At 45.5% G+C, this 19,081-nt stretch overlaps 1 protein-coding gene across 5 annotated transcripts in view; it reads left to right on the top strand.

Annotated features, from left to right (window-relative positions):
• The window catches only part of LOC146020126 (SEC14-like protein 5), a 93,212-nt gene that overhangs the window by 19,433 nt on the left and 54,698 nt on the right, over nt 1-19,081 (top strand). For 4 of the 5 annotated variants that reach the window (XM_083152986.1, XM_083152983.1, XM_083152984.1 and 1 more), the window contains exons 2-3: nt 8,889-8,985; nt 16,048-16,133. In XM_083152986.1, coding sequence (XP_083009112.1) covers nt 16,071-16,133 — 63 coding nt within the window. In that variant the 5' untranslated portion in view covers nt 8,889-8,985; nt 16,048-16,070. Of the gene's footprint in view, nt 1-6,145; nt 6,168-8,888; nt 8,986-16,047; nt 16,134-19,081 lie in introns of those variants that run through there. The other variant, XM_083152985.1, reaches the window with a different exon arrangement.

The raw sequence follows: 19,081 nt of genomic DNA, 5'->3' as shown, positions 1-19,081 counted from the left end.
TGTGTGTGTGTGTGTGTATGTATATATATAGATAGATAGATAGATATATAGAGGGGGCAGAATGGAGGCATGACAGGGGTAAGTAAGGCCAGGGATGGACTTAGGTAGGATGGAGAGGCCATGATGGTGGTATTGGGAGGACAGTCAGCCAGCCACCTCTCCTGTTCCCTCAAACTTCCACCGGCCCTTGGCTAGGCTTGGTATGCCCGTAGGCATTCCAGATGCCCTAGGAATTTGCCTAGGTTGCCTATCCCTAGGGCCGGCTCTGACTGCAGCACACATATTGTGGCTAAGATGACATAATAAGCTTATTGTGTTACTCATTCTGCCCATCACTAGGCATTGGGTGGGATCTAGGAGTGTGACCTGTTTTCCATAAGTCGCTGTAATATTGTTCCTTCATTTAGTTGGGCTGGTAACTAGTATATGTATTCACTCATAGATATACTGTATATAATGTGATATATATATGGATGAACAGAAGTTCTTTCTATTATTTATAGCAGGTAGACAGCATACCCCAGGCTTGACAGCTTGGCAATTCACAGTCGCAGGTTTTCCAGCAGGCAATAAACAGGCTTCACAAATGTGGGTACAACACTCCTGAAGTGCCTAGCAGAGTCCTCACACTCCAAGCCTATTGCCCAGCCATAACTGGCATTGGAAACCCTGACCCTCTGCTCTGAACAAACATTTAACAGAAACCACAGGTGATGTTAATTAGACAATCCATGATTCACATAAGATCTAAGGAAAACCTGGACTGGATCTAATCAGGGCTGCTGCTCTAGGATCAATCCTGATCCTGTTGTTCCACATTAACTTCCTGTGGAACTATGCTGTCCCTGCCATGATATGTATATATATATATATGTCAGTTCTATAAAATATGCAGTGGGTCTCAAACTAGGTCCTCAGGACCCTTACTCACACATTTGAAAAGATCCACAGGTGGAGCTAATTATTTCACTTGGTTCTGTGAAGAGACCTGGAAAACATGCACTGTGTGGGGTCCTGAGGACTGACTTTGAGAACCTGTGTTCTACTGGACTTATGCTGGTCATATAGCATGAGTCATTGTTCTGCCGTTACACGTGAAAACCAGTAAACATTTTATTACAGTTTTTCTGCATTCAGCAATTTAAAGTACATGAAAAACTCAGTGGGAGATGTCCCAAATCCTGACCTAAATACACAAATGAACACTTAACTTGACAAGAAAAATACAGAAAGCAGTGAAACCCAGTGGGGAGCCTCAACACAGCATTACCTTCATTTGCACTGTGTGTATTTGCATGACTTCAGGGTGATGCCTTGCTGCAAATATATTTCCATACTTTTGACCATATATGCATGCAAAATAAATATACTGAAAATGACATCTTGTTTATTATACAGTGCAATTTCCTAGTATTACACAAATTGTGAGGCTTGTGATATTCGGCTGTGATGAATTCTAGGAATGACATTGGTACTGACCTTGAGAGAACTCGGCAGTCTTGGCAAACAACTTACAGTATTACATTGTTTTATTTAGTGTAACTTTTTTCTTTTTGCATTCCTGGTGGCTGTTACCATATTTGAGTTGAAATGTACGTTGGTATTGTCTAGTATCTATGGAAAGATCTTGCGTTCCATGACAAAGGTACATTATGTAAAAAAGAAAGTGGAAAATCTCATTCCAGTCTTTTTTTTTTACATGTGACCAGTGACGTAACAATGGCACTGCAGCTCAAGCAGTGGCCTGGGAAAGCCAGAGCGGTGGGGGCACATGGTTAGGGTAGTGTTCAATGCCGGGGGCGAGCGGTGACAGCGAGCAGGGCTGCTTGCCCGCTGTCACTGCTCACCCAGTCAGTATTCAACTGACCCCCCCCACATATATATGATGGCAGGGACATACGCCGACTCCCCCTCGCTCCGTTTTTGGAGCGAGGGGGAATCGTCGTATGTGGCTGCAGAAGCAGCGAGACCCACGGCTAAATGCAGCGGGCTCCCAGCATTAGCCGCGGGTCTCGCTGTTTGATGGAATCCTCGCTGTCCTGTGAGGTGAGGAATTTCCTGGAACGTGGAATAGGGTGAGTGGCCGGTGAGGGGGTTAAACAGCGAGGATCAGTGATTTTCATTGATCCCCGCAGTTTAACCCCCTTACCAGCCACTCACCCCCGGCATTGAATACTACCCTTAGAGTGATCTGTCACTTATTCTAGCAGGTTGCATTAGATAAAAGGATTTGTGGAGTGATGATGGTGGCTGGGAGCACACTCCATTCTCCATTTTTATTTTTCTAGTACATCTTTTGGCTGTCAGTTAGCAGCACAGATTATTGGTTGCCACAGTTGGCGGAATGTATAGAGTCCGAGTTGTAGGACACCTGCCATACTTAAAATTTGTATTAACCATGTATTGTAAATGATTGCTGCTTTCAAAGAATGGCCAGGGGCGGATTGGCAATAGAAGTCACAGGGAAGATTCTTGGTGGGCTGATGCCTCTGTGGTCGCTAGAAAGTAGACGGTGACAGACTGTTGGTGCAGGTGTGTTAGAAGGTAGAGGGTGGCATGCTGGTGTGGATGTGTTAGGGGTAGAAGACGGCAGGCTGGCAATGTAAGGGTGACACATTTATGGAAATTTTTCTAGGGCCACTATAAATTCCCAATCCGCCCGTGACACCAGGGAAGGGCATTGTAGTGGAATTACCCTAAAGTCGCAGACACAACTGCAGGTAAAGACACAAGTACAACTGCAGCTGGGAATCTCTGCATCAGGCCCTTTGGCGAGGCATCCTGCCCCTTCAACAGACTCCACCGCCTCAACAGACCCTGCTTCAAGAGGGCCGCTTCTAAAAATGTCCTAGGCTGCCCCAATCTGCCCCTGAAAATGTAAGAGGTCGTCTGTCATCTCGCACCTCCAGCGAACTTGGACTCTATTAAATCTCGCCAGATGTGTGTATTCACTATGGGTCTCTGCCATGCGTGGTACCTCATTGCTTACATATACTGTACAATGGGATTACAAAACATCCCTGACTTTTGTGGCACTATTTGATAAGGAGAGAGAGCGGTCTCTGCCCTGACCCCTTAGCAATTTGCGTGATCTTGGTAATGTGTTCTGACATTGGTTTAGTCCTGGATTCTGTCTCTCTGATGTCAGGGTCTGAGTCTTAAGGGGTGTACAGACGATGAGATTTTGGCAGGATCCTCCTATCCTGCCTCCGTTCCCCTCCGTTCCTACTTATCCTGTTGTTTTTCGTTTGTCCACCCACCTATTTTTAGTATGTTAACTCTTATGAGTAGGGTCCTCCTTCCTCACGTACTCACCCTACCTCATTACCTCACCTGTCCTCCTGTCCTGTTCTTCCCTTCCTCTACTTCATCCTCAGTCTCCTCGACAATTTTGACACCTACTTCTGAACTGATGCTGATTTTAGTTCTACCAGCTATACCCCTATTTATACTGTATTTTTCAACACACCCTGTACGTTACCTCGTCATTTGTTTTTTGTTTGCTATGTACGGCGCTGCGGACACTTTGCGGCGCCTTATAAATAAACGTACTGCTACTAGATAGTTAAAATCTCCTAGAAGGTTAGCCAGTTTTTCTCCAGCTTAGTCAATATGGTCTAGCATAGATTGAGTGTGCAGGCAAGGCAATTTTAACGAGATCTAGACTATCATTACTTAGACAAACTTGCTCAGTCAAAATCTCCAGTGCATCTAGTCAAAATAGCTTAGTCAGAATTGGTCATTAGTCAATATCTCACCGTGTGTACGGGGCTTTACAATCTCTGTTGTCACTGGGGGAATATTTCTAGCTCTTCTATGAAACCGTAACCAGCAGGGAATCAATGCCCTTGTTTGTGTACATACCAATAGAAACATACATGTTAAACAGTCCCTGAAATCTAATATATACTGTATGTTACTGGGTGCTTGCAACATTTCAGAGGTTCTGGGAAAGTATACTGTATACTGTGGCATGGGAGTCTCGTAACGTGCTGGAGTTTGAGGCAGAGGCTTTTTGTAAGCCCAGGATAAAGTAGGATCATGTGTATGAAATGTGATCCATCTAAACATGGTGGAGTAGTGTACGGAAATATGGCAGAGCAAGGTGATCGGATACATTAGCACTTTAATCATGTATTATTTGAGGGGATGTTAATAAATAAGTGTAATAAGCACACACATATTGCACCTGATGTGATCTCTTCAAAAATGTGCTGTCTCTTGTCATTATGATGTCAGACATGGCTGCAGAACTTCATGACCAGACGGGTATAGGCAATTTTCTGGAAGTTTCTGATGCAGTTTCCCCGGCATCGTCAATGCATAAACCTTTATTCCTGTTACATGTGCTACAGTGTTAAGCAATGTTGATGGGGTCTCAGTTCCTGCACCCATACTAATACTAGACCTTAGGGCTATTATTTAGAACTTTGATAAACAACTTATCTGTGACCGGCCCCTGCTTTGATTTGCAAATCTGCTGCGACTTTTGCATATTTGACCACTGCCGCTGCGGACACATTTGGGTATTAGCGTATACCTCAGAGTCAGACGTTTGGTATACACACAGTGGGCCTGATTCTGGTTGGCTCGTGACCAGCCAGGGCCGGCAACAGAAATCTTGGGGCCCTGTACAATGATATTTCTGGGGGCTCCACCTAATCCCAAATCCTCACAACCCTCTTCTGCATGAGCTTCATTTAACCTTTTTGCTGCTCCAGATCCTGCTTTCAGGTGCGGCCGTGCGGGATGCTGGCCCAAGTAGTTTTTTTTTTTTAAAGGGGCAATCATTTATAAGGCATGGTTGTGCCTTGCAAAATGATTGCTCCTTTAAAAAAATGTCAGAGTTCGTCAGGCATCCCACGCGGCCGCAGAACTCAGACTCTTACATTTGGCCCATATTCTCCTCTATGAACCATTTATTATGGATTGTAAATTTTAGGAATCTGGTTCCTTTGGTCCCTAACTTAGTCAGTCTGTAGTTTCTGTTCAATAAACACTTTTAAAATATGACTTGGCAATTTCTTAGTCCCATCCCAGTTGTGTTGCTAAGTATATCCCCATTAGGGAAGTCAATCCCGGGGCATTTTTTCAATCCCGGGATTCAGGATAGAAAAACACCCTGGCTGCCCCGCATTAACTTACATGCAGGTGCAGCTGGGTTGCCGGGTGTGTGGACAGATGGGTTGCCGGGTGCGGGTGGATGGGCGGTCAGCTTCAGGAGCCGGCACATGCTGCAGCGGCGGCTGGCTAAACCATTTGCGCAACTTAAATTTTCCTTTCCTGGTCCCTTTACCACTCAGTGTTACCAGTCTATCCCATCCTGGAGCATTGATGACATTTAGCTAACACCTCTTTGCTTTGCTGCTTAACTACTCCTTTCCTTGTCCTAGAGGAGAGTCTTCCGGGACTTTGATGGGACCAATAGAACCTCCAGAGGCTCCCCTATTTGAATTTTGAACTGTGCTTGCAGCCCCACCTCTGGAGGCACCCAGCTGAGTGAAATGCAAGGATGGACTCCTTTCTGGGCCCGGTCCCTGAGTGTGCAGGGTGATACATCCCCGTGATAGGATCGCATATTACAATACGACCCTAGGCCGTAATATTCCTCCCAGCATGCATTGTAAATGCGATCCTTAATACATGGGCCCCTTGGATACATATGGTTGTTCCCATAGTTTTGGATGCAATGGACCAACCCCAGCCTACGATACCTTTCCTATAATAAAAGAGACCCCCTTGCTGAATGTGGGACATATCTGAGAATGAACCTTTAGCCACATCTCTGGCAGGATCCAACTTCCAGCATTAGGGGCTGACTGCAGCAGCGAGAAGGGTCCTTTAGCAGCACATACAATTCTGTCCCCGAAATAGCCATCCGGTGTCAGGCTGGAGTTAGCTGTGCCTCGCTGCCCTCTTAGCGTATAGGTATCTGGGAAGGCGAGTCACATTACCGCCTCCTCTTACACTGCCCTGTTCCCAGCTCTTGTTGCAGTCCTGGCACAAGCCGCAGCCTCCGTATCTATTTCATTCACTCTAGTAACATTCTACATGTGCATTTTGCCCCCTGTGATCATCTTGAATCCTTATCTGCGGCTGTCTGATCTGGAAAAATCTCCTTGGTGGACAAGTGGAACTTCCTCAGAAGAATATGAAATTCTTTACATGTAAGCAGAGCTGTGCATGCACAAAGCATACACCCAGTTATGTGGGGTGAGACAGGGTGTGAATGTTACAGTGTGCTCTAGGGACTGCGGGTTTAGCTTCTCCATATAATCTCCTCTATCACAAAAATCTATGTCAGCTGAGCTCCAATAATACAGGGCAGGCATCAGGAGGGGACAGCGGGGACTCCAGAAAGGGGGCCCGGAACTGGAGTTTATAAAAGTTTATATAAAAGTTTAATTTGTCATAAACTAGTTCACATTTCCCTTGACGCAATGTAGAGTAGTGTGGCCAGTTCGAGAGACACAGGTCTCACCAGGCATTTCAGGTGTTCGAGAAAGGAAAGGGGGGGCCCTGCCTATTTTGTCAGTCCTGGGCCCCCCCACAATAACTCATGGCAGCCCTGAGGTAATATAAGAATAACGGCATAGTGTTACACATAATCCCAGTCTACCAACACCTTACAGTGCAATGTATCTATTGCTGCATATTAGATGGAATTCTCGGTATAGTATTCTGAGTCACACTGTACAGCTTCCTATTCTGTGTGTATTACACCGTTATCGCTGCTCGGAAACACAAAGATGTATTTAAACTGGGATTGTCATAGGAATGGTCTTCCGTGTTCTGCTGCCAATGTCTCGCTCACTGTGATCAGCCTGCGTGTGTATGTTTACAGTTTACATGGTTTTAACCCTTTGAGTGCCAAGTGAATTTGTCAAAATAGGTGTGAAATTTGCCAAACAAACTTATTCATCATAATGACCTGTAATGTTGACCTCATATAGGAAATATCATCTTTTGGTACTTGTGTAGTTTCACGGCGCCAGCATGGCATACGGGTTGTACGCTCGCCACAAACTATGTAAAATAAAGTAACTTAACTCCATGCCAACATGGATAGTTCATACCCCCATTATCCATGTTGGCATGGAGTTGATTTTAGATAGCGTGGCGAGCGTAGCGACCCACGGAGCCCGCAGCGTGGGCGAGCGAAGCGAGCCCCGCAATGGGACTCAGACACACGGTGCCATGCTGGCGCCGTGAAACTACACAAGTACCCATCTTTTTTTATACAACATTTTTTATTTGAATTTATATCACAAATGTGAGCGACGCTGGAGTTTTTAGCGGATATTTAGCGGATATTGGGCCAGATTCTCTAAGCTTCAAAAGTGATAAAATGGAGAGTGATAAACAGCCAGCCAATTAGCTCCTACCTGCCATGTCACAGACTGTGTTTGAAAAATGTCAGACAGGAGCTGATTGGCTGGCTGTTTATCACTCTCTATTTTATCACTTTTGAAGCTTAGAGAATCTGGGCCATTAACCCTTGGAGTGCCAACTGAGATGTTGGCACTACAAGGGTTAATGTAGGTATATTTACGGCTGTGTACCGGACGACATCCAGGCCTTTTGCACCCTATTATAAACTTTTATTATCAGAAATTCAAGTTTTAAATGCTGGAATTGCCTTTCTGTGTATTCCATATCCTACAGTATATCATCATATCACAGTTTCACACCACAATTTAGTGTCCCCTTTATCATTTCTAATAATGTCAGCTAACAGTTTTATACCTCCATAGGTAGTTTTATTAATACTATTTAATTATTTACAGTTTCTTATTTAGCGCAGCAGATTCCTTTGCGCTTTACGATTGTAAACAGTGATAGAACAAACTGGCTAACAACAGACAGACTTGGAGGTTAGAGGGCCCTGCTGCAAGCTTACAATCTATAGGGATATAGGAGGGAAACACAAGGACAGGCACCAGTAATAGCATAGCAGTCCCACCAAGTTACTAGTCCTGAAGGGAAGCTATATAGTGCATACAGTAAGTGCCTCAGAGGGTTATGCGTGTGGTACTTAAATATGATAGGCTTGCCTGAAGAGGTGAGTTTTCAGGGAACGCTTGAAAGTTTGGAGGCTAGCGGAGAGTCTTATTGTGCGTGGAAGGGCATTCCATTGGATGGGAGCAGCCCGAGGAAAGTCCTGTAATAGTGAATGGGAGCTACTGTAGTGATCCGTGCAGAAGAGAGACGCAGATCTTGTGCAGAGCGGAGTGGTCGAGATGGGAGATATTTTGTGATAAGTAAGGAGATATAAGCTGGTGCAGTATGGGTAATAGCTTTATATGCGAGTAGAAGTGTTTTATATTGAATACGGTAAAATACAGGATACTATAGATTATTCCACTTAATGAGTAATCCCTCCATGTGTAATATTTGATAGTGGCTGAATACAAATGTAATGTACTACCATAGGTGAGCGTGCTAAGGGTAACTTGTAGCAAACAGCCAGGCACTGCCTTTCTTTGTATAACATTATGGACCAAAACTGTATCATCTGCCTGTTCCGGGTTACTCTGCGTTTGCTCCAATTACCACATTACCCCGTCTGAGACCATCACAGGTTTATCTATATGTATTGGCGTCTGGGGCAATACCTTATATGCGTATATAAATTCAGACTAATAGAAAGTCACCTGCTTGTAAATATGTTTAATAACTTTATTCTCCAAGGTGTACTTTAAGTATATGTTGTAGATAGAATCTAGGCATTGCTCTGGTAGTGGAAGGCAGTCTGTGTTTCTCAGGCCATTATGGAACTGCAAGGCCCAGCATTCCCTTACACATAGCCTGGAGAGCCACAAATCTTGGTATATTAGGACGACACTGATCTTTTTTGTTGCTAAACAGTCTGTGTTATCTGATTTTAGAGTGTACAGAAGGAACTGCAAGCGTGACCAGGGCTCAGATCCAGCTCCATGTGATTCTGTGCTGATCACCTGAGGACCAGATCTACTCTCCCGCAAGGTACCGGCTGTCCCTGTGTTTCTCTTGTGATACTTTGGCGATGGCTTAGACGTCTTCTATTCTTTATTTTATAGTTGATGTAGAGTCCCCTATTGCTAATGGCACAGGTCATGACTGCCTCTAATTTCCAGGGATTGTTCCAGATTTTAAGTATTTGTCCTTTTTTTTAGGTATTTGTATTATGGGCCTTATTCTGTTTGATTCGCAAGGCTGCAAAATTCGCAGCCTTGCAAGTCCATCAGACACCGCCCTCCGTCCGCAGTGCCGGCCGCCCCCCCCCCCCCCACCCCTCGCACGCTGTGCCCCCCCTCGTACAGCTGCTAATAGATGAATCATCCATTCACAGGCAGGCAGGCAGGGAGAAGTCATTGGATGGTCGCCGACTATCGAATGATTTCTCCCGTGCACGCAGTTCAGAGTGACCTATATAGTCACTGTAAACTGCGGGCGCCCTGTGCGAGGACATCCGGTGATGTCAGCTGCCCGTCCCCTGCATGTCCGTCACGGACATTAGCCTGGGAACACCCAGCGTTCTCATGGGAACGCCAATGGAACGCTGGGCGTTCCCATATGCTAATGGGGCTGCCTGACGCCCCTGCCCTTCTCTGCCCCCCCCCCCCCCCCCCCTCGGCATGCGTGCACCTCTGCCTGCACATGCAGAGAAACGCACCTGCTCAGACACCAAACGTCGGACAGAATGAATCAAAATAAGGCCGTAAATGTACATTGTTCCATCTATTGTTATCAGGTTACATTTATGGAACCCCTCCGCCTGCTCTGCTATTATGCGGCCCATTCATCATATAATATTTGCGGCTAATTCCCCGAAAACAACCGTTTTCAGGGGTTAGCCACAAATATTATGTATCCCCCAAACATCGGGCCGCCTCGCATTCTGAGATGGCAGTAACCTATTGTTGCCTATGGGCTACAGACTGCACTGCTGGCAGGGCAGTGCAGTCAGTGGGGTTGGCGGGGGTCAAATCCAATAGGTCAACATGCACAAAGGTGACATTGAAAAAAGTCAACACAAACAAAAAGACAATGTGGAAAAGGTCGATACTTGAGACACTTGACATGCAATTTTTTTTTGGGGGGCAACACCTGAGCACGTAGACGTCCAATTAGTGTAGCACGTACTCCCGCATGATTGTTGGTGTCGACCTTTTGTCAATGTCGTTATTGTGCATATCGACCTTGTGCCTGTTGGTGTTGACTTATTGATTGTTGACCTAGACATTGATCTGGAATACAGCACCGTAATGCAGAGCTGTAATAATACCAAACACACAATATAACTGCAGCAGCTCTGTCACTATGAAGGGGATTAAATGAAATATCTCATAAGTGCCAGCACATGCTGCCGATTTGTTTGCTGGAAGGGAAAGAAAACGGTTCCTTTATTTCGTCCTCCTACACGTTTCTTTTGGAGAACTATGCACGGAGAAGTTCACAAAGCAGACATGGCTGCAAGCAGCTCGGCGGTGAATGTGTCAGGGCAGGCCCCTGCCAGCCTCCCACTGGCTCCGGAGACTTTGGGAGACAACAGCATAAGGAGCAGTTGTTTGGTCCTGAAGCAGAGCATTGTCCCAGTACTGTGTGCCGATGGATATCAGACTTCCCACGGCACGCTCCCGAATAACCAGGAACCGCCGAGGGACTGGTACGGCAACACTTGTTAGTTTTAATGGGGTTAACAGTGTAATTCTGCGAGAGATGCTTTACACAGGGGAATCACATATCAGGGTGCCTTGTCTATGTAATCCCACTATGATATGTCACCTACAGGACACCTGTCAGTGCGGTTGATCTTTTCTAGCTACGTAGAAATCGAGAGAACATTTATTGAAGTCTAAAACGTCCGGCTGGCAAGAAAAGTCTGCTTTAGGGGCCCATTTATCACTCAATATTTGCGGCTAAATCCTTGAAAACACCTGTTAGCCGCAAATGGTATGAATCACCCAAATGTATGTAGGAGGGATCACAGCAGGAATCTCCGATCCATGCTGCGATCCCTCCTGCACCGCCGGACGCATCCCCCATAGGTTTCTATGGGGATGCAAAGCTGCCCGATGTATCAACATCAGGCAGCAGCGCTTCACATTCCTGGGCTACCGACATTCTGATATGAAGGTAGCCCATTCTAGCCTATGGGCAGTGCGGTCAGCAGGGTCGTGGGGGGTCAGTGCTAACCGCGCATGCGCAGACCCACCGACGCCCAAATCAGCACATCACAGGAATGGAATGATTGAACTGCGCTTTTTTTGAGGAAAGTGTTAACACATTCGATTTAAACCATTTACTATGCTATTTATTGGTGCTAGCCATCATATAGCCAATATAAAAGGAAAAAGTTCCACTTTCGATGGATATGTGAAAAATCTTTGAAATTATGACTTTTGATGATATTCACCCCACTAGTCCTTATTTAGATGGATCCTGTTCCTATTGGACTCCAGTTGGCATGGTGATTGAAATGGGGGGACAGTTTTAAAGCACTCACGTATCTGGGATATCTTGCCACTAGTGCAAGCTGCTATGTGGTCTAAATCTGCCTCTGCTCCTGGTTACTTGGAGGACATAGGAATGCTGTGCGGATGGGACATTACTGAGGGTGCTGGTGATGCATTCGGCAAAGAAGTTCTTCCTTTGTCCGCTGCAGCCAATCAGAGCTCAGTTGCTGCACTTCATTTGCATACTCCATTACATGGACCATGTTAGGGAAGCAAGCTGCGAAAAGAAACACAAACTTGTTCAGATACTTTTTAGCATAGATGTTATGTTGGAAATCATTTGTAGCTATTGAAAAAAAATTAGCTACAGTACAAGAAACGAGGGAATTGCTAAAATGAGGATGGAATTGTTTAAGTTTAATTATGATATTTAATGGACGATTTAATTTGGGGTGAGCAGCAGCATATAATCGTAGCCCTTTGAGGCTGCAAATAAAAATCTGCAAGTGGAGTCCGAGGCTGCACTGTGCCCCCGGGGAAACTCGGGGGTGCCGAACATGCACGGGTGATCCCAAAATCACCATGCACTAGTAAGCACTAGCACTGTGCACTTCCCTCTAGGTTAGCGCTTCACGTCCTTACCTCATACTTTTGGATGGGGTAGGACAATTTTTGGTACTTATGTAGTATCTGGGCGCCCGATTTTTTGATTGTATGCCTTAACGTAAGGCATACAATCAGATGCGATGCGATGCGATATCGCATCGCATACGACCATGCGATGCGATGACCCGATTTTTCCATAGGATTCAATGTTAAAATGGACTGAGTCCATTTTAACATAGAATTCAATGGGAAAAAGGGGTCCTTTTCATACCCCTACTATCCAAGTGGGCATGGAGTTGGATATAAACCTGTGGCGAGCGTGGCGAGCGTAGCGAGCCACCAAGCCCGAAGCGTGGCGAGCGGACACAGAATACCGTCCCCTCGCGGGGCTCACTACGCTCGCCACGCTTCGGGCTCGGTGGCTCGCTACGCTCGCCACAGGTTTATATCCAACTCCATGCCCACTTGGATAGTAGGGGTATGAAAAGGACCCCTTTTTCCCATTGAATTCTATGTTAAAATGGACTCAGACCATTTTAACATTGAATCCTATGGAAAAATCGGGTCCATCGCATCGCATCGCATCCGATTTGGTCGCATGCGATGCGATGCGATGTGCCCGATCCGACCCGATTTCTAAATCGGGCGCCCAGATACTACATAAGTACCCAATTTTTCACACCCCCACCCCGGCCTTCTGGCTGGGGTCCTCTTTATTATTTATTTCTCTTCTTCTTACGTTCGTGCACTTTTCACGTTTTCTGTAGTTTGTCACGTTTTTTTGGGTAGTGTGGTCGACCCTTACGGGCCTTCCATTCCCCCAATGTGCCAAAGCTCTCGCCTTTTGGGGAGAGCTTCGGTCCCCCCGAGGACGACCCCGAGCCGCAAGGCGGAGGGAAGTCCACTGAGGGTCTCTCCAAACCTTCGGGTGCGGAGGACCCACCGTCCTAACCCTTCCGAGGGTTGAGGAATGAGGGTCTCTCTAAGCTTCGGCAAAGAGGACCCACCGTTCCCTATTTTCCCCTCTTCGGCCTTATGGTTGAGAGGGGTTAGGGGAAAAACGGGGCCCATCTCCTTCGGGAGATAAGCCCACTCGATCGCACGGCCCCCTTGGCACGTGTTTAAGCACAGCACTGGTGGTAGGGAGCACACCTTGGGCTCCTGAGTTTTTTCAAACTCATAAGTGCCGCACCAACAAGCCGTCTATCGGCTAAATGAATTGATCCCTTAGAGTGCTTAATGTTGGTTTCTGGTGAGTGTACCGCGTGCTCGCATGCACGACTAGGGAGTTAACCAGTGACATCACAAAGAGCGAGTTCCTCACCAAAGTCACTATACAATAGATTGTCTGGATTCTCGGTTATGTCCTTTTGTTCCCGGTGAATAGACAGCCCACATGCTCATATGACTGATTGACAGGTTATTGTGCTATACTTTTTATTGAAATATAGTGAAATGAACACAGATGTGTCATGGCTCTTAGCAATACACAGCATGCAATTTGGATGACTGTAAGGAAATCTGGGAATGTTTACATGCTTTTCTGTTAGCTGTCTGTCCAGGAGGAATCTAGCTGCCAGCTCCCTGGGTTCCCATCTATTTCAAGAACCAATGTCGCACATGTGAACCCCCCAGGGTGAGATGTTCACGTAAGAGCAGCAAGTAAGGAAAGGTGTTTTTCCCAGTGGTGCGGCCTGGTCTTCGGAGTGTGTTTATGCTTCCTAATGACAGCTGGTATCCGAGAGAGCCCAATACTGAAATGTAATAGAGAGCTGCGTGCTGGAAGTAGGGACCAGGAGTATCCACACCCCGTATCATAGACATGGCGAAGATGAAAGTTGGGGTACAATCTATTATATACTAGTAAATGCTCAAGTTATCTTTTGAAGACAGATTACTTTCTAAGGTTTTGGTTAAAAAGCTGATAGGCCAAGTTCAATGCATAGAACATTAAATCGAGGCCTCTCCCAGTGCACTGTCAGGTTCAACAGTTATCCCCACGTCTACCCTTGGGGTGCGTTCTCTTGCTTATTTTTATAACTTGTCTCCACTCCAGATGATCTTTATTTTCCTGCTCAGCCTATATCTTCTCCAGTGACAGATGTAAGTCATACTTGCCTACTTTTGAAAACTAGTTTCAGGGAGATTATAGTTGGTAGTAGAATTTTGCAAAGCACCCCTTTGAGGGGGTGTGTTTATGCTCCACTTAAAGGGCGTGTCTAGTTCCATATATGGAGAGATTGTGAAAAGAGATTGTGAACGTGGCACCTAGAAGCGTGGCTGTGTACTGCTACATCTGAGGAATCTTTTTAAATGACTTATATCCAAATGTAGATGATCCCCAAAGTAGTTAGTAAGAGATACTATACTCCTATACAGTGCTGGGAAATGGTGCTGATGATTCAATGTAAATGTATCTATCTCTCATGCCTTTTCCCTCAAAAAAATGTAACAGTGTTATGTGGGCTAGGTGACATGAGGGAGATTGCTAGACTAATGAGGGAGAGAGGGAGAGAGGGAGATTGCTGCTATGTCAGGGAGTCTCCTGCAGAATGCAGGAGGGTAGGTAACTATGATATAACAGTGTAATGTGGGCTAGGTGAAATGAGGAAGATTGCTAGACTAATGAGGGAGAGAGGGAGATTGCTGTTATTTCAGGGAATTTCCTGCAGAATGCAGGAGGGTAGGCAACTACGATGTAAGTATGGGCTATGTATTCTGTATGTAATTTCTCACTGGCTTTTATGTTCTGGTTCTCTTTATGCAATGGGACCTCCAGATGCTTTTAACATGAATTAGTGCGTTGTGTTGCTCTAGTAGATGCTGTATAACTGCAAGTCCCAGCATGACCTGTGAAGTCCTTGCACCACCAAGTTTGAAGATCATTGGATAGTCTGTAGAAATAAGAAGCAACCACAGCAGATTGAATTGACCATCAGACAGTGTGTAAGGCGAAGCTCAATTAGATCTCAGGAGCAGGGATACTGTGCAGATGGGTGAAACGCGCTGTCACATTCCAAAACTGCTGTTCCCTATTGTGCATTGTTTCTGCTGCTCAGGAACCCTTTATCCTCCCAGCTGGAAAACGTCCTGTGTCACCGTATCCTAATAGTTTCCTCCTTAGTCTTTGTCCAACCCTATAACAATATTAGGCTTTTATGCCATGCACTTATTCATTACTATTTAACAGTGTCGACCAATTCATATTTATTGTATGAACTTCGAATGAAGCATTGAGCAAAGGCTTTGTTCCCTAGGTGGATGGAATCTATATGATATGCAGGTTGAAAGTAGATGCTCACCGTCATTATAATAAGTAGATAAAATGCCATTTAACACTATTTATTGTATTATCAATATAGCACATGAGATTGCGATCTAAGGCAAACCGCTCTGTATTTGCCTAGTTCTGATCATGCATATGAGATATAGCAGCTAACGTTACACAACAGATCATAAGTTCGCTGCAAGCTACATTGCACCAACTCTACAAAAGCACACAGGTAACCTGAAGAAGGCTGACAGGCATTTTATATTACACACACGCGGCGAACTTGCGGAGGTGTAATGCTCTGCAGAATGTGGGTATAATGTATTTATTATACATTTGGAATTTTTCACCGGATCTGATTTACTTACAGTGGAGGCAACAATTGTGCCTCATTGTCGGTCTCAGCTTCTTGTGAATTAATAGTGAATAAGTAGCAAGATTTCTGCGGGTAAATGACAGGTCGTCCAGAGTCCCCGTATTGGTCATCCAGGGACGGCTGGCTTGTCACTCAAACGTCTCCAGGTGGAAATTGTTCTCACACTTCTTTGTGCATTAGGTCAAATGATTTTCCAGACATTGTCCCAGTTGAACTGGTTTTGCTTGCTAATATATTTGTGCCTTGGAACTAAGTACACCCCCCCTTCCCCCCAGAATTCGGTAGCAGGGACAGTATCTGTGAAGTATATAATGGAGCCAGCAGTGGACTGACAGATAACCCTATCTTTCCTACAGACACCCCAGGACCAGCAAGGAACATGGTGCAGAAATACCAGTCCCCAGTGCGGGTGTACAAGTACCCCTTTGAGCTTGTCATGGCGGTGAGTGATTGTCATCAATGTTTCAGAATCATGTCTTGCTCCAGTAGAGAGACCCTGCTCTGTGCAACTGTATACAGTGCTCTGGAGCATTGTGCTGCTGCTGCAGAGGTATATATTAATAGGCTTAACATTCTGTCCCTTTAAACCAGGACACTAATGAATTAAACAGGTTCTGTGGCTGGCTGAATTTAAGTCTGCATTTTCAGATGATTTTAATCAGCCACAGAACCTGTGTTTTAAAGGGATAGCATGGTAAGCCTGTATTTTAATAAAATGATGAATCAAATGTTATATAACTTTATTACAATTCCATAATATGCTCTGATTGAACTCTTGTATAAAATAATTTCAATTGTAAATCCATTGAACCTTATATCGTTACTAGTTAAAATCCCATCAAAATCATGGCTTCTGCAATTTGAGCTGTGACAGTTTTTAGCCCACGTACGCTCCACTCCACCCCCAGTCTCTATCTGCTACCACCTTCAATCTCTGCCTTCACAGCTTCCTCTCTCCATATCCAGCAAGTTTGAAATAGATTTGTGTAGCTGCAAAAATTTCTTTCACTTTCTGTTATGACATTTTAGCACACAAAGGAGTAATTTGGTCACACTGAGGCCTTATCAGATCGTTTTCATACAAACAAACCAATGTAAGTGTTTAACATGGACCTCATGGCTACAAACATGGCTACACACAGGGAAGGTGGCTAGTTGGGGGTCAGATCCACTGCGCAGAATGCTGGGAACCAATGATAGCTGGCCCAAATAGTAATGCCTCCTAGGTAAATGATTAGCTGCATTGTTCTGAATATTCAAATCATTCATTATGAATTCTCATGAATACTAATTTTGCCTTAAGTATGGATGCCTTTACTGCATGATTAGATGACAGGTCCATGTAAACTAATAATAGCATAATCTCTTGCTCTGTAACGTGCCTGGTTGGACAGATCTCAGCTGCAAATTATGGGGCTGACTCTCAATCGCTGGCAGCTGCGAACGCTGTAGGGCAGGCATGTCCAAACTATGGCCCTCCAGTTGTTGTGAAACTACAATTCCCATCATGCCTTGCCACAGTTTTGCTATTCAGGAATGCTAAAACGATGGAAAGGCATGCTGGGATGTGTAGTTTCACAACAGCCAGAGGGCCACAGTTTGGACTTGCCTTCTGTAGGGTCTTATGCCGTAGTCGCACTTGTGACTTGGTAAAGCAAACATGCAAATGTGCAAGTGGCTATGCCTGGACCGAGATGGCATCTGTAGACACCTTAACACCAATTGGTTTGTCTAGGATGCAACCATCACTCGCACCATTGAAACTTGCACTAGCCCTACTGTTCTCTTCTCTCTCCACGTTCGTGCACTTTTCCACGTTTTCTGTAGTGTGTCACCTGTTTTTTTGGGTTGTGTGTTTGACACTTATGAACCATTTACTCCCCAATGGACCGAAGCTCTCATCCTTTTGGGGAGAGCTTCGGTTCCCCTCGAGGGCGACCCCGAGCCACAAGGCGGAGGGAAGCCTGATGCGGGTCTCTCCAAACCTTCGAGTGCGGAGGACTCACCGTCCTGACCCTTCCGGCGGTTGAGGAAAGAGGGTCTCTCTGAGCTCCGGCGAAGAGGACCCACCGATCCCTTCTTTTCCCTCTTCGGCCTTATGGCTGACAGGGGTTAGGGGAGTTACGGCGCCCTTCTCCTTTGGGAGAGGGTCCACTCGAACACACGACCCCCTATGCACGTGTTTAGGCACAGCACTGGTGGTGGGAGCACACCTCGGACTCCCTAAAAAAAAAAATTAGCACCTGTGTACGCAGCCAGCTCAGTGACACTCCCATAAGGCGGACCATCCTCTGCCTTCCAGCCACCATATTTCCAGGATACTTCTGCGTACATGTGTCTAACATCAGTACTGCATTGCTGTACAGAGACAGTTGGGATGTAACAATGCGTGGTGCCACTCAGACGCATGCGCAGTAGCAGCAAAATAAATTCTCAGCTGCGTCCAACATCAACATAATGAGCCCCTCAGAATAAGGCCATATCCATTTATAAATACGGTCAGATTTGACTTATATGCGCAGAACCTAGGCATCATGGTTCTTTTGTGGCTGCAGGGGATTTCCATTGAACCTTTTCCTTTTCAAAAAAAGAAAAAACTCTGTTTTTTGTTTGGTTATTTTCCTTGATTTTTTTGCAGACATAGGGGGTATTCAATTGCAATCGGAACTGCCATCTAGTCAGAAATGGTTCCGACCTATTCAATGAGCTGTTTTCTTCCGACAGGTCGGAATGCTCCAACCTGTCGGAATGGCTGCCAATTCAACTGCTTTTTTTGGAAACGCGTCCAAATCCGACAGGTTTTGGCCCCATTTCCGACAAGCTCAATCCGACTCTACAAAAAACGAGATTGAGGCAGGGAGGACAGCGCCAGCTCTTCGCCGCCCCGGCTGCTGTCCGCCTACTGTCTGCCTCCCGTCTGACTCCCGCTGCTCACCTGGTCCCAGCACCGGCCGGGTGAACAGCAATCAGCGACCAAATCCGACAGCCGAATCTGGCCGCTGATTTGAATAGGTAGCGTCCGATCGGATCCAACACTAATTGAATATACCCCATAGTGGTAAATTTATTAAGATGGGAGTTCTATTGAAGATTGTTGTAGCCCATAGCAACCAATCAGATTCTACTTCTTATTTATTTAGCACACTGGAAAATAAGAGATAGAATATAACTAGTTGCTACGGGCAACACCCCATAGAGTGTTTCCTTATCTACCCATTATATACAGATACTGCCCCCTGTCATACACTCCACTATACACCTTTGACAAATATGTTTCTTTATTATATTAGTGTTCCTTTAAAAAATGAGCTAGTCGCTCCTGAATAGGCTGCTCTGCTGATGAATGCAGGATAAAGTTCCTCTGTATACAGGTGGATGCTAAGTCACTTG

Source organism: Crinia signifera, chromosome 7, assembly GCF_055691185.1.
Source record: "Crinia signifera chromosome 7, ASM5569118v1, whole genome shotgun sequence".
Taxonomy (NCBI): domain Eukaryota; kingdom Metazoa; phylum Chordata; class Amphibia; order Anura; family Myobatrachidae; genus Crinia; species Crinia signifera.
This window is presented reverse-complemented; position numbering and strand designations above follow the sequence as displayed.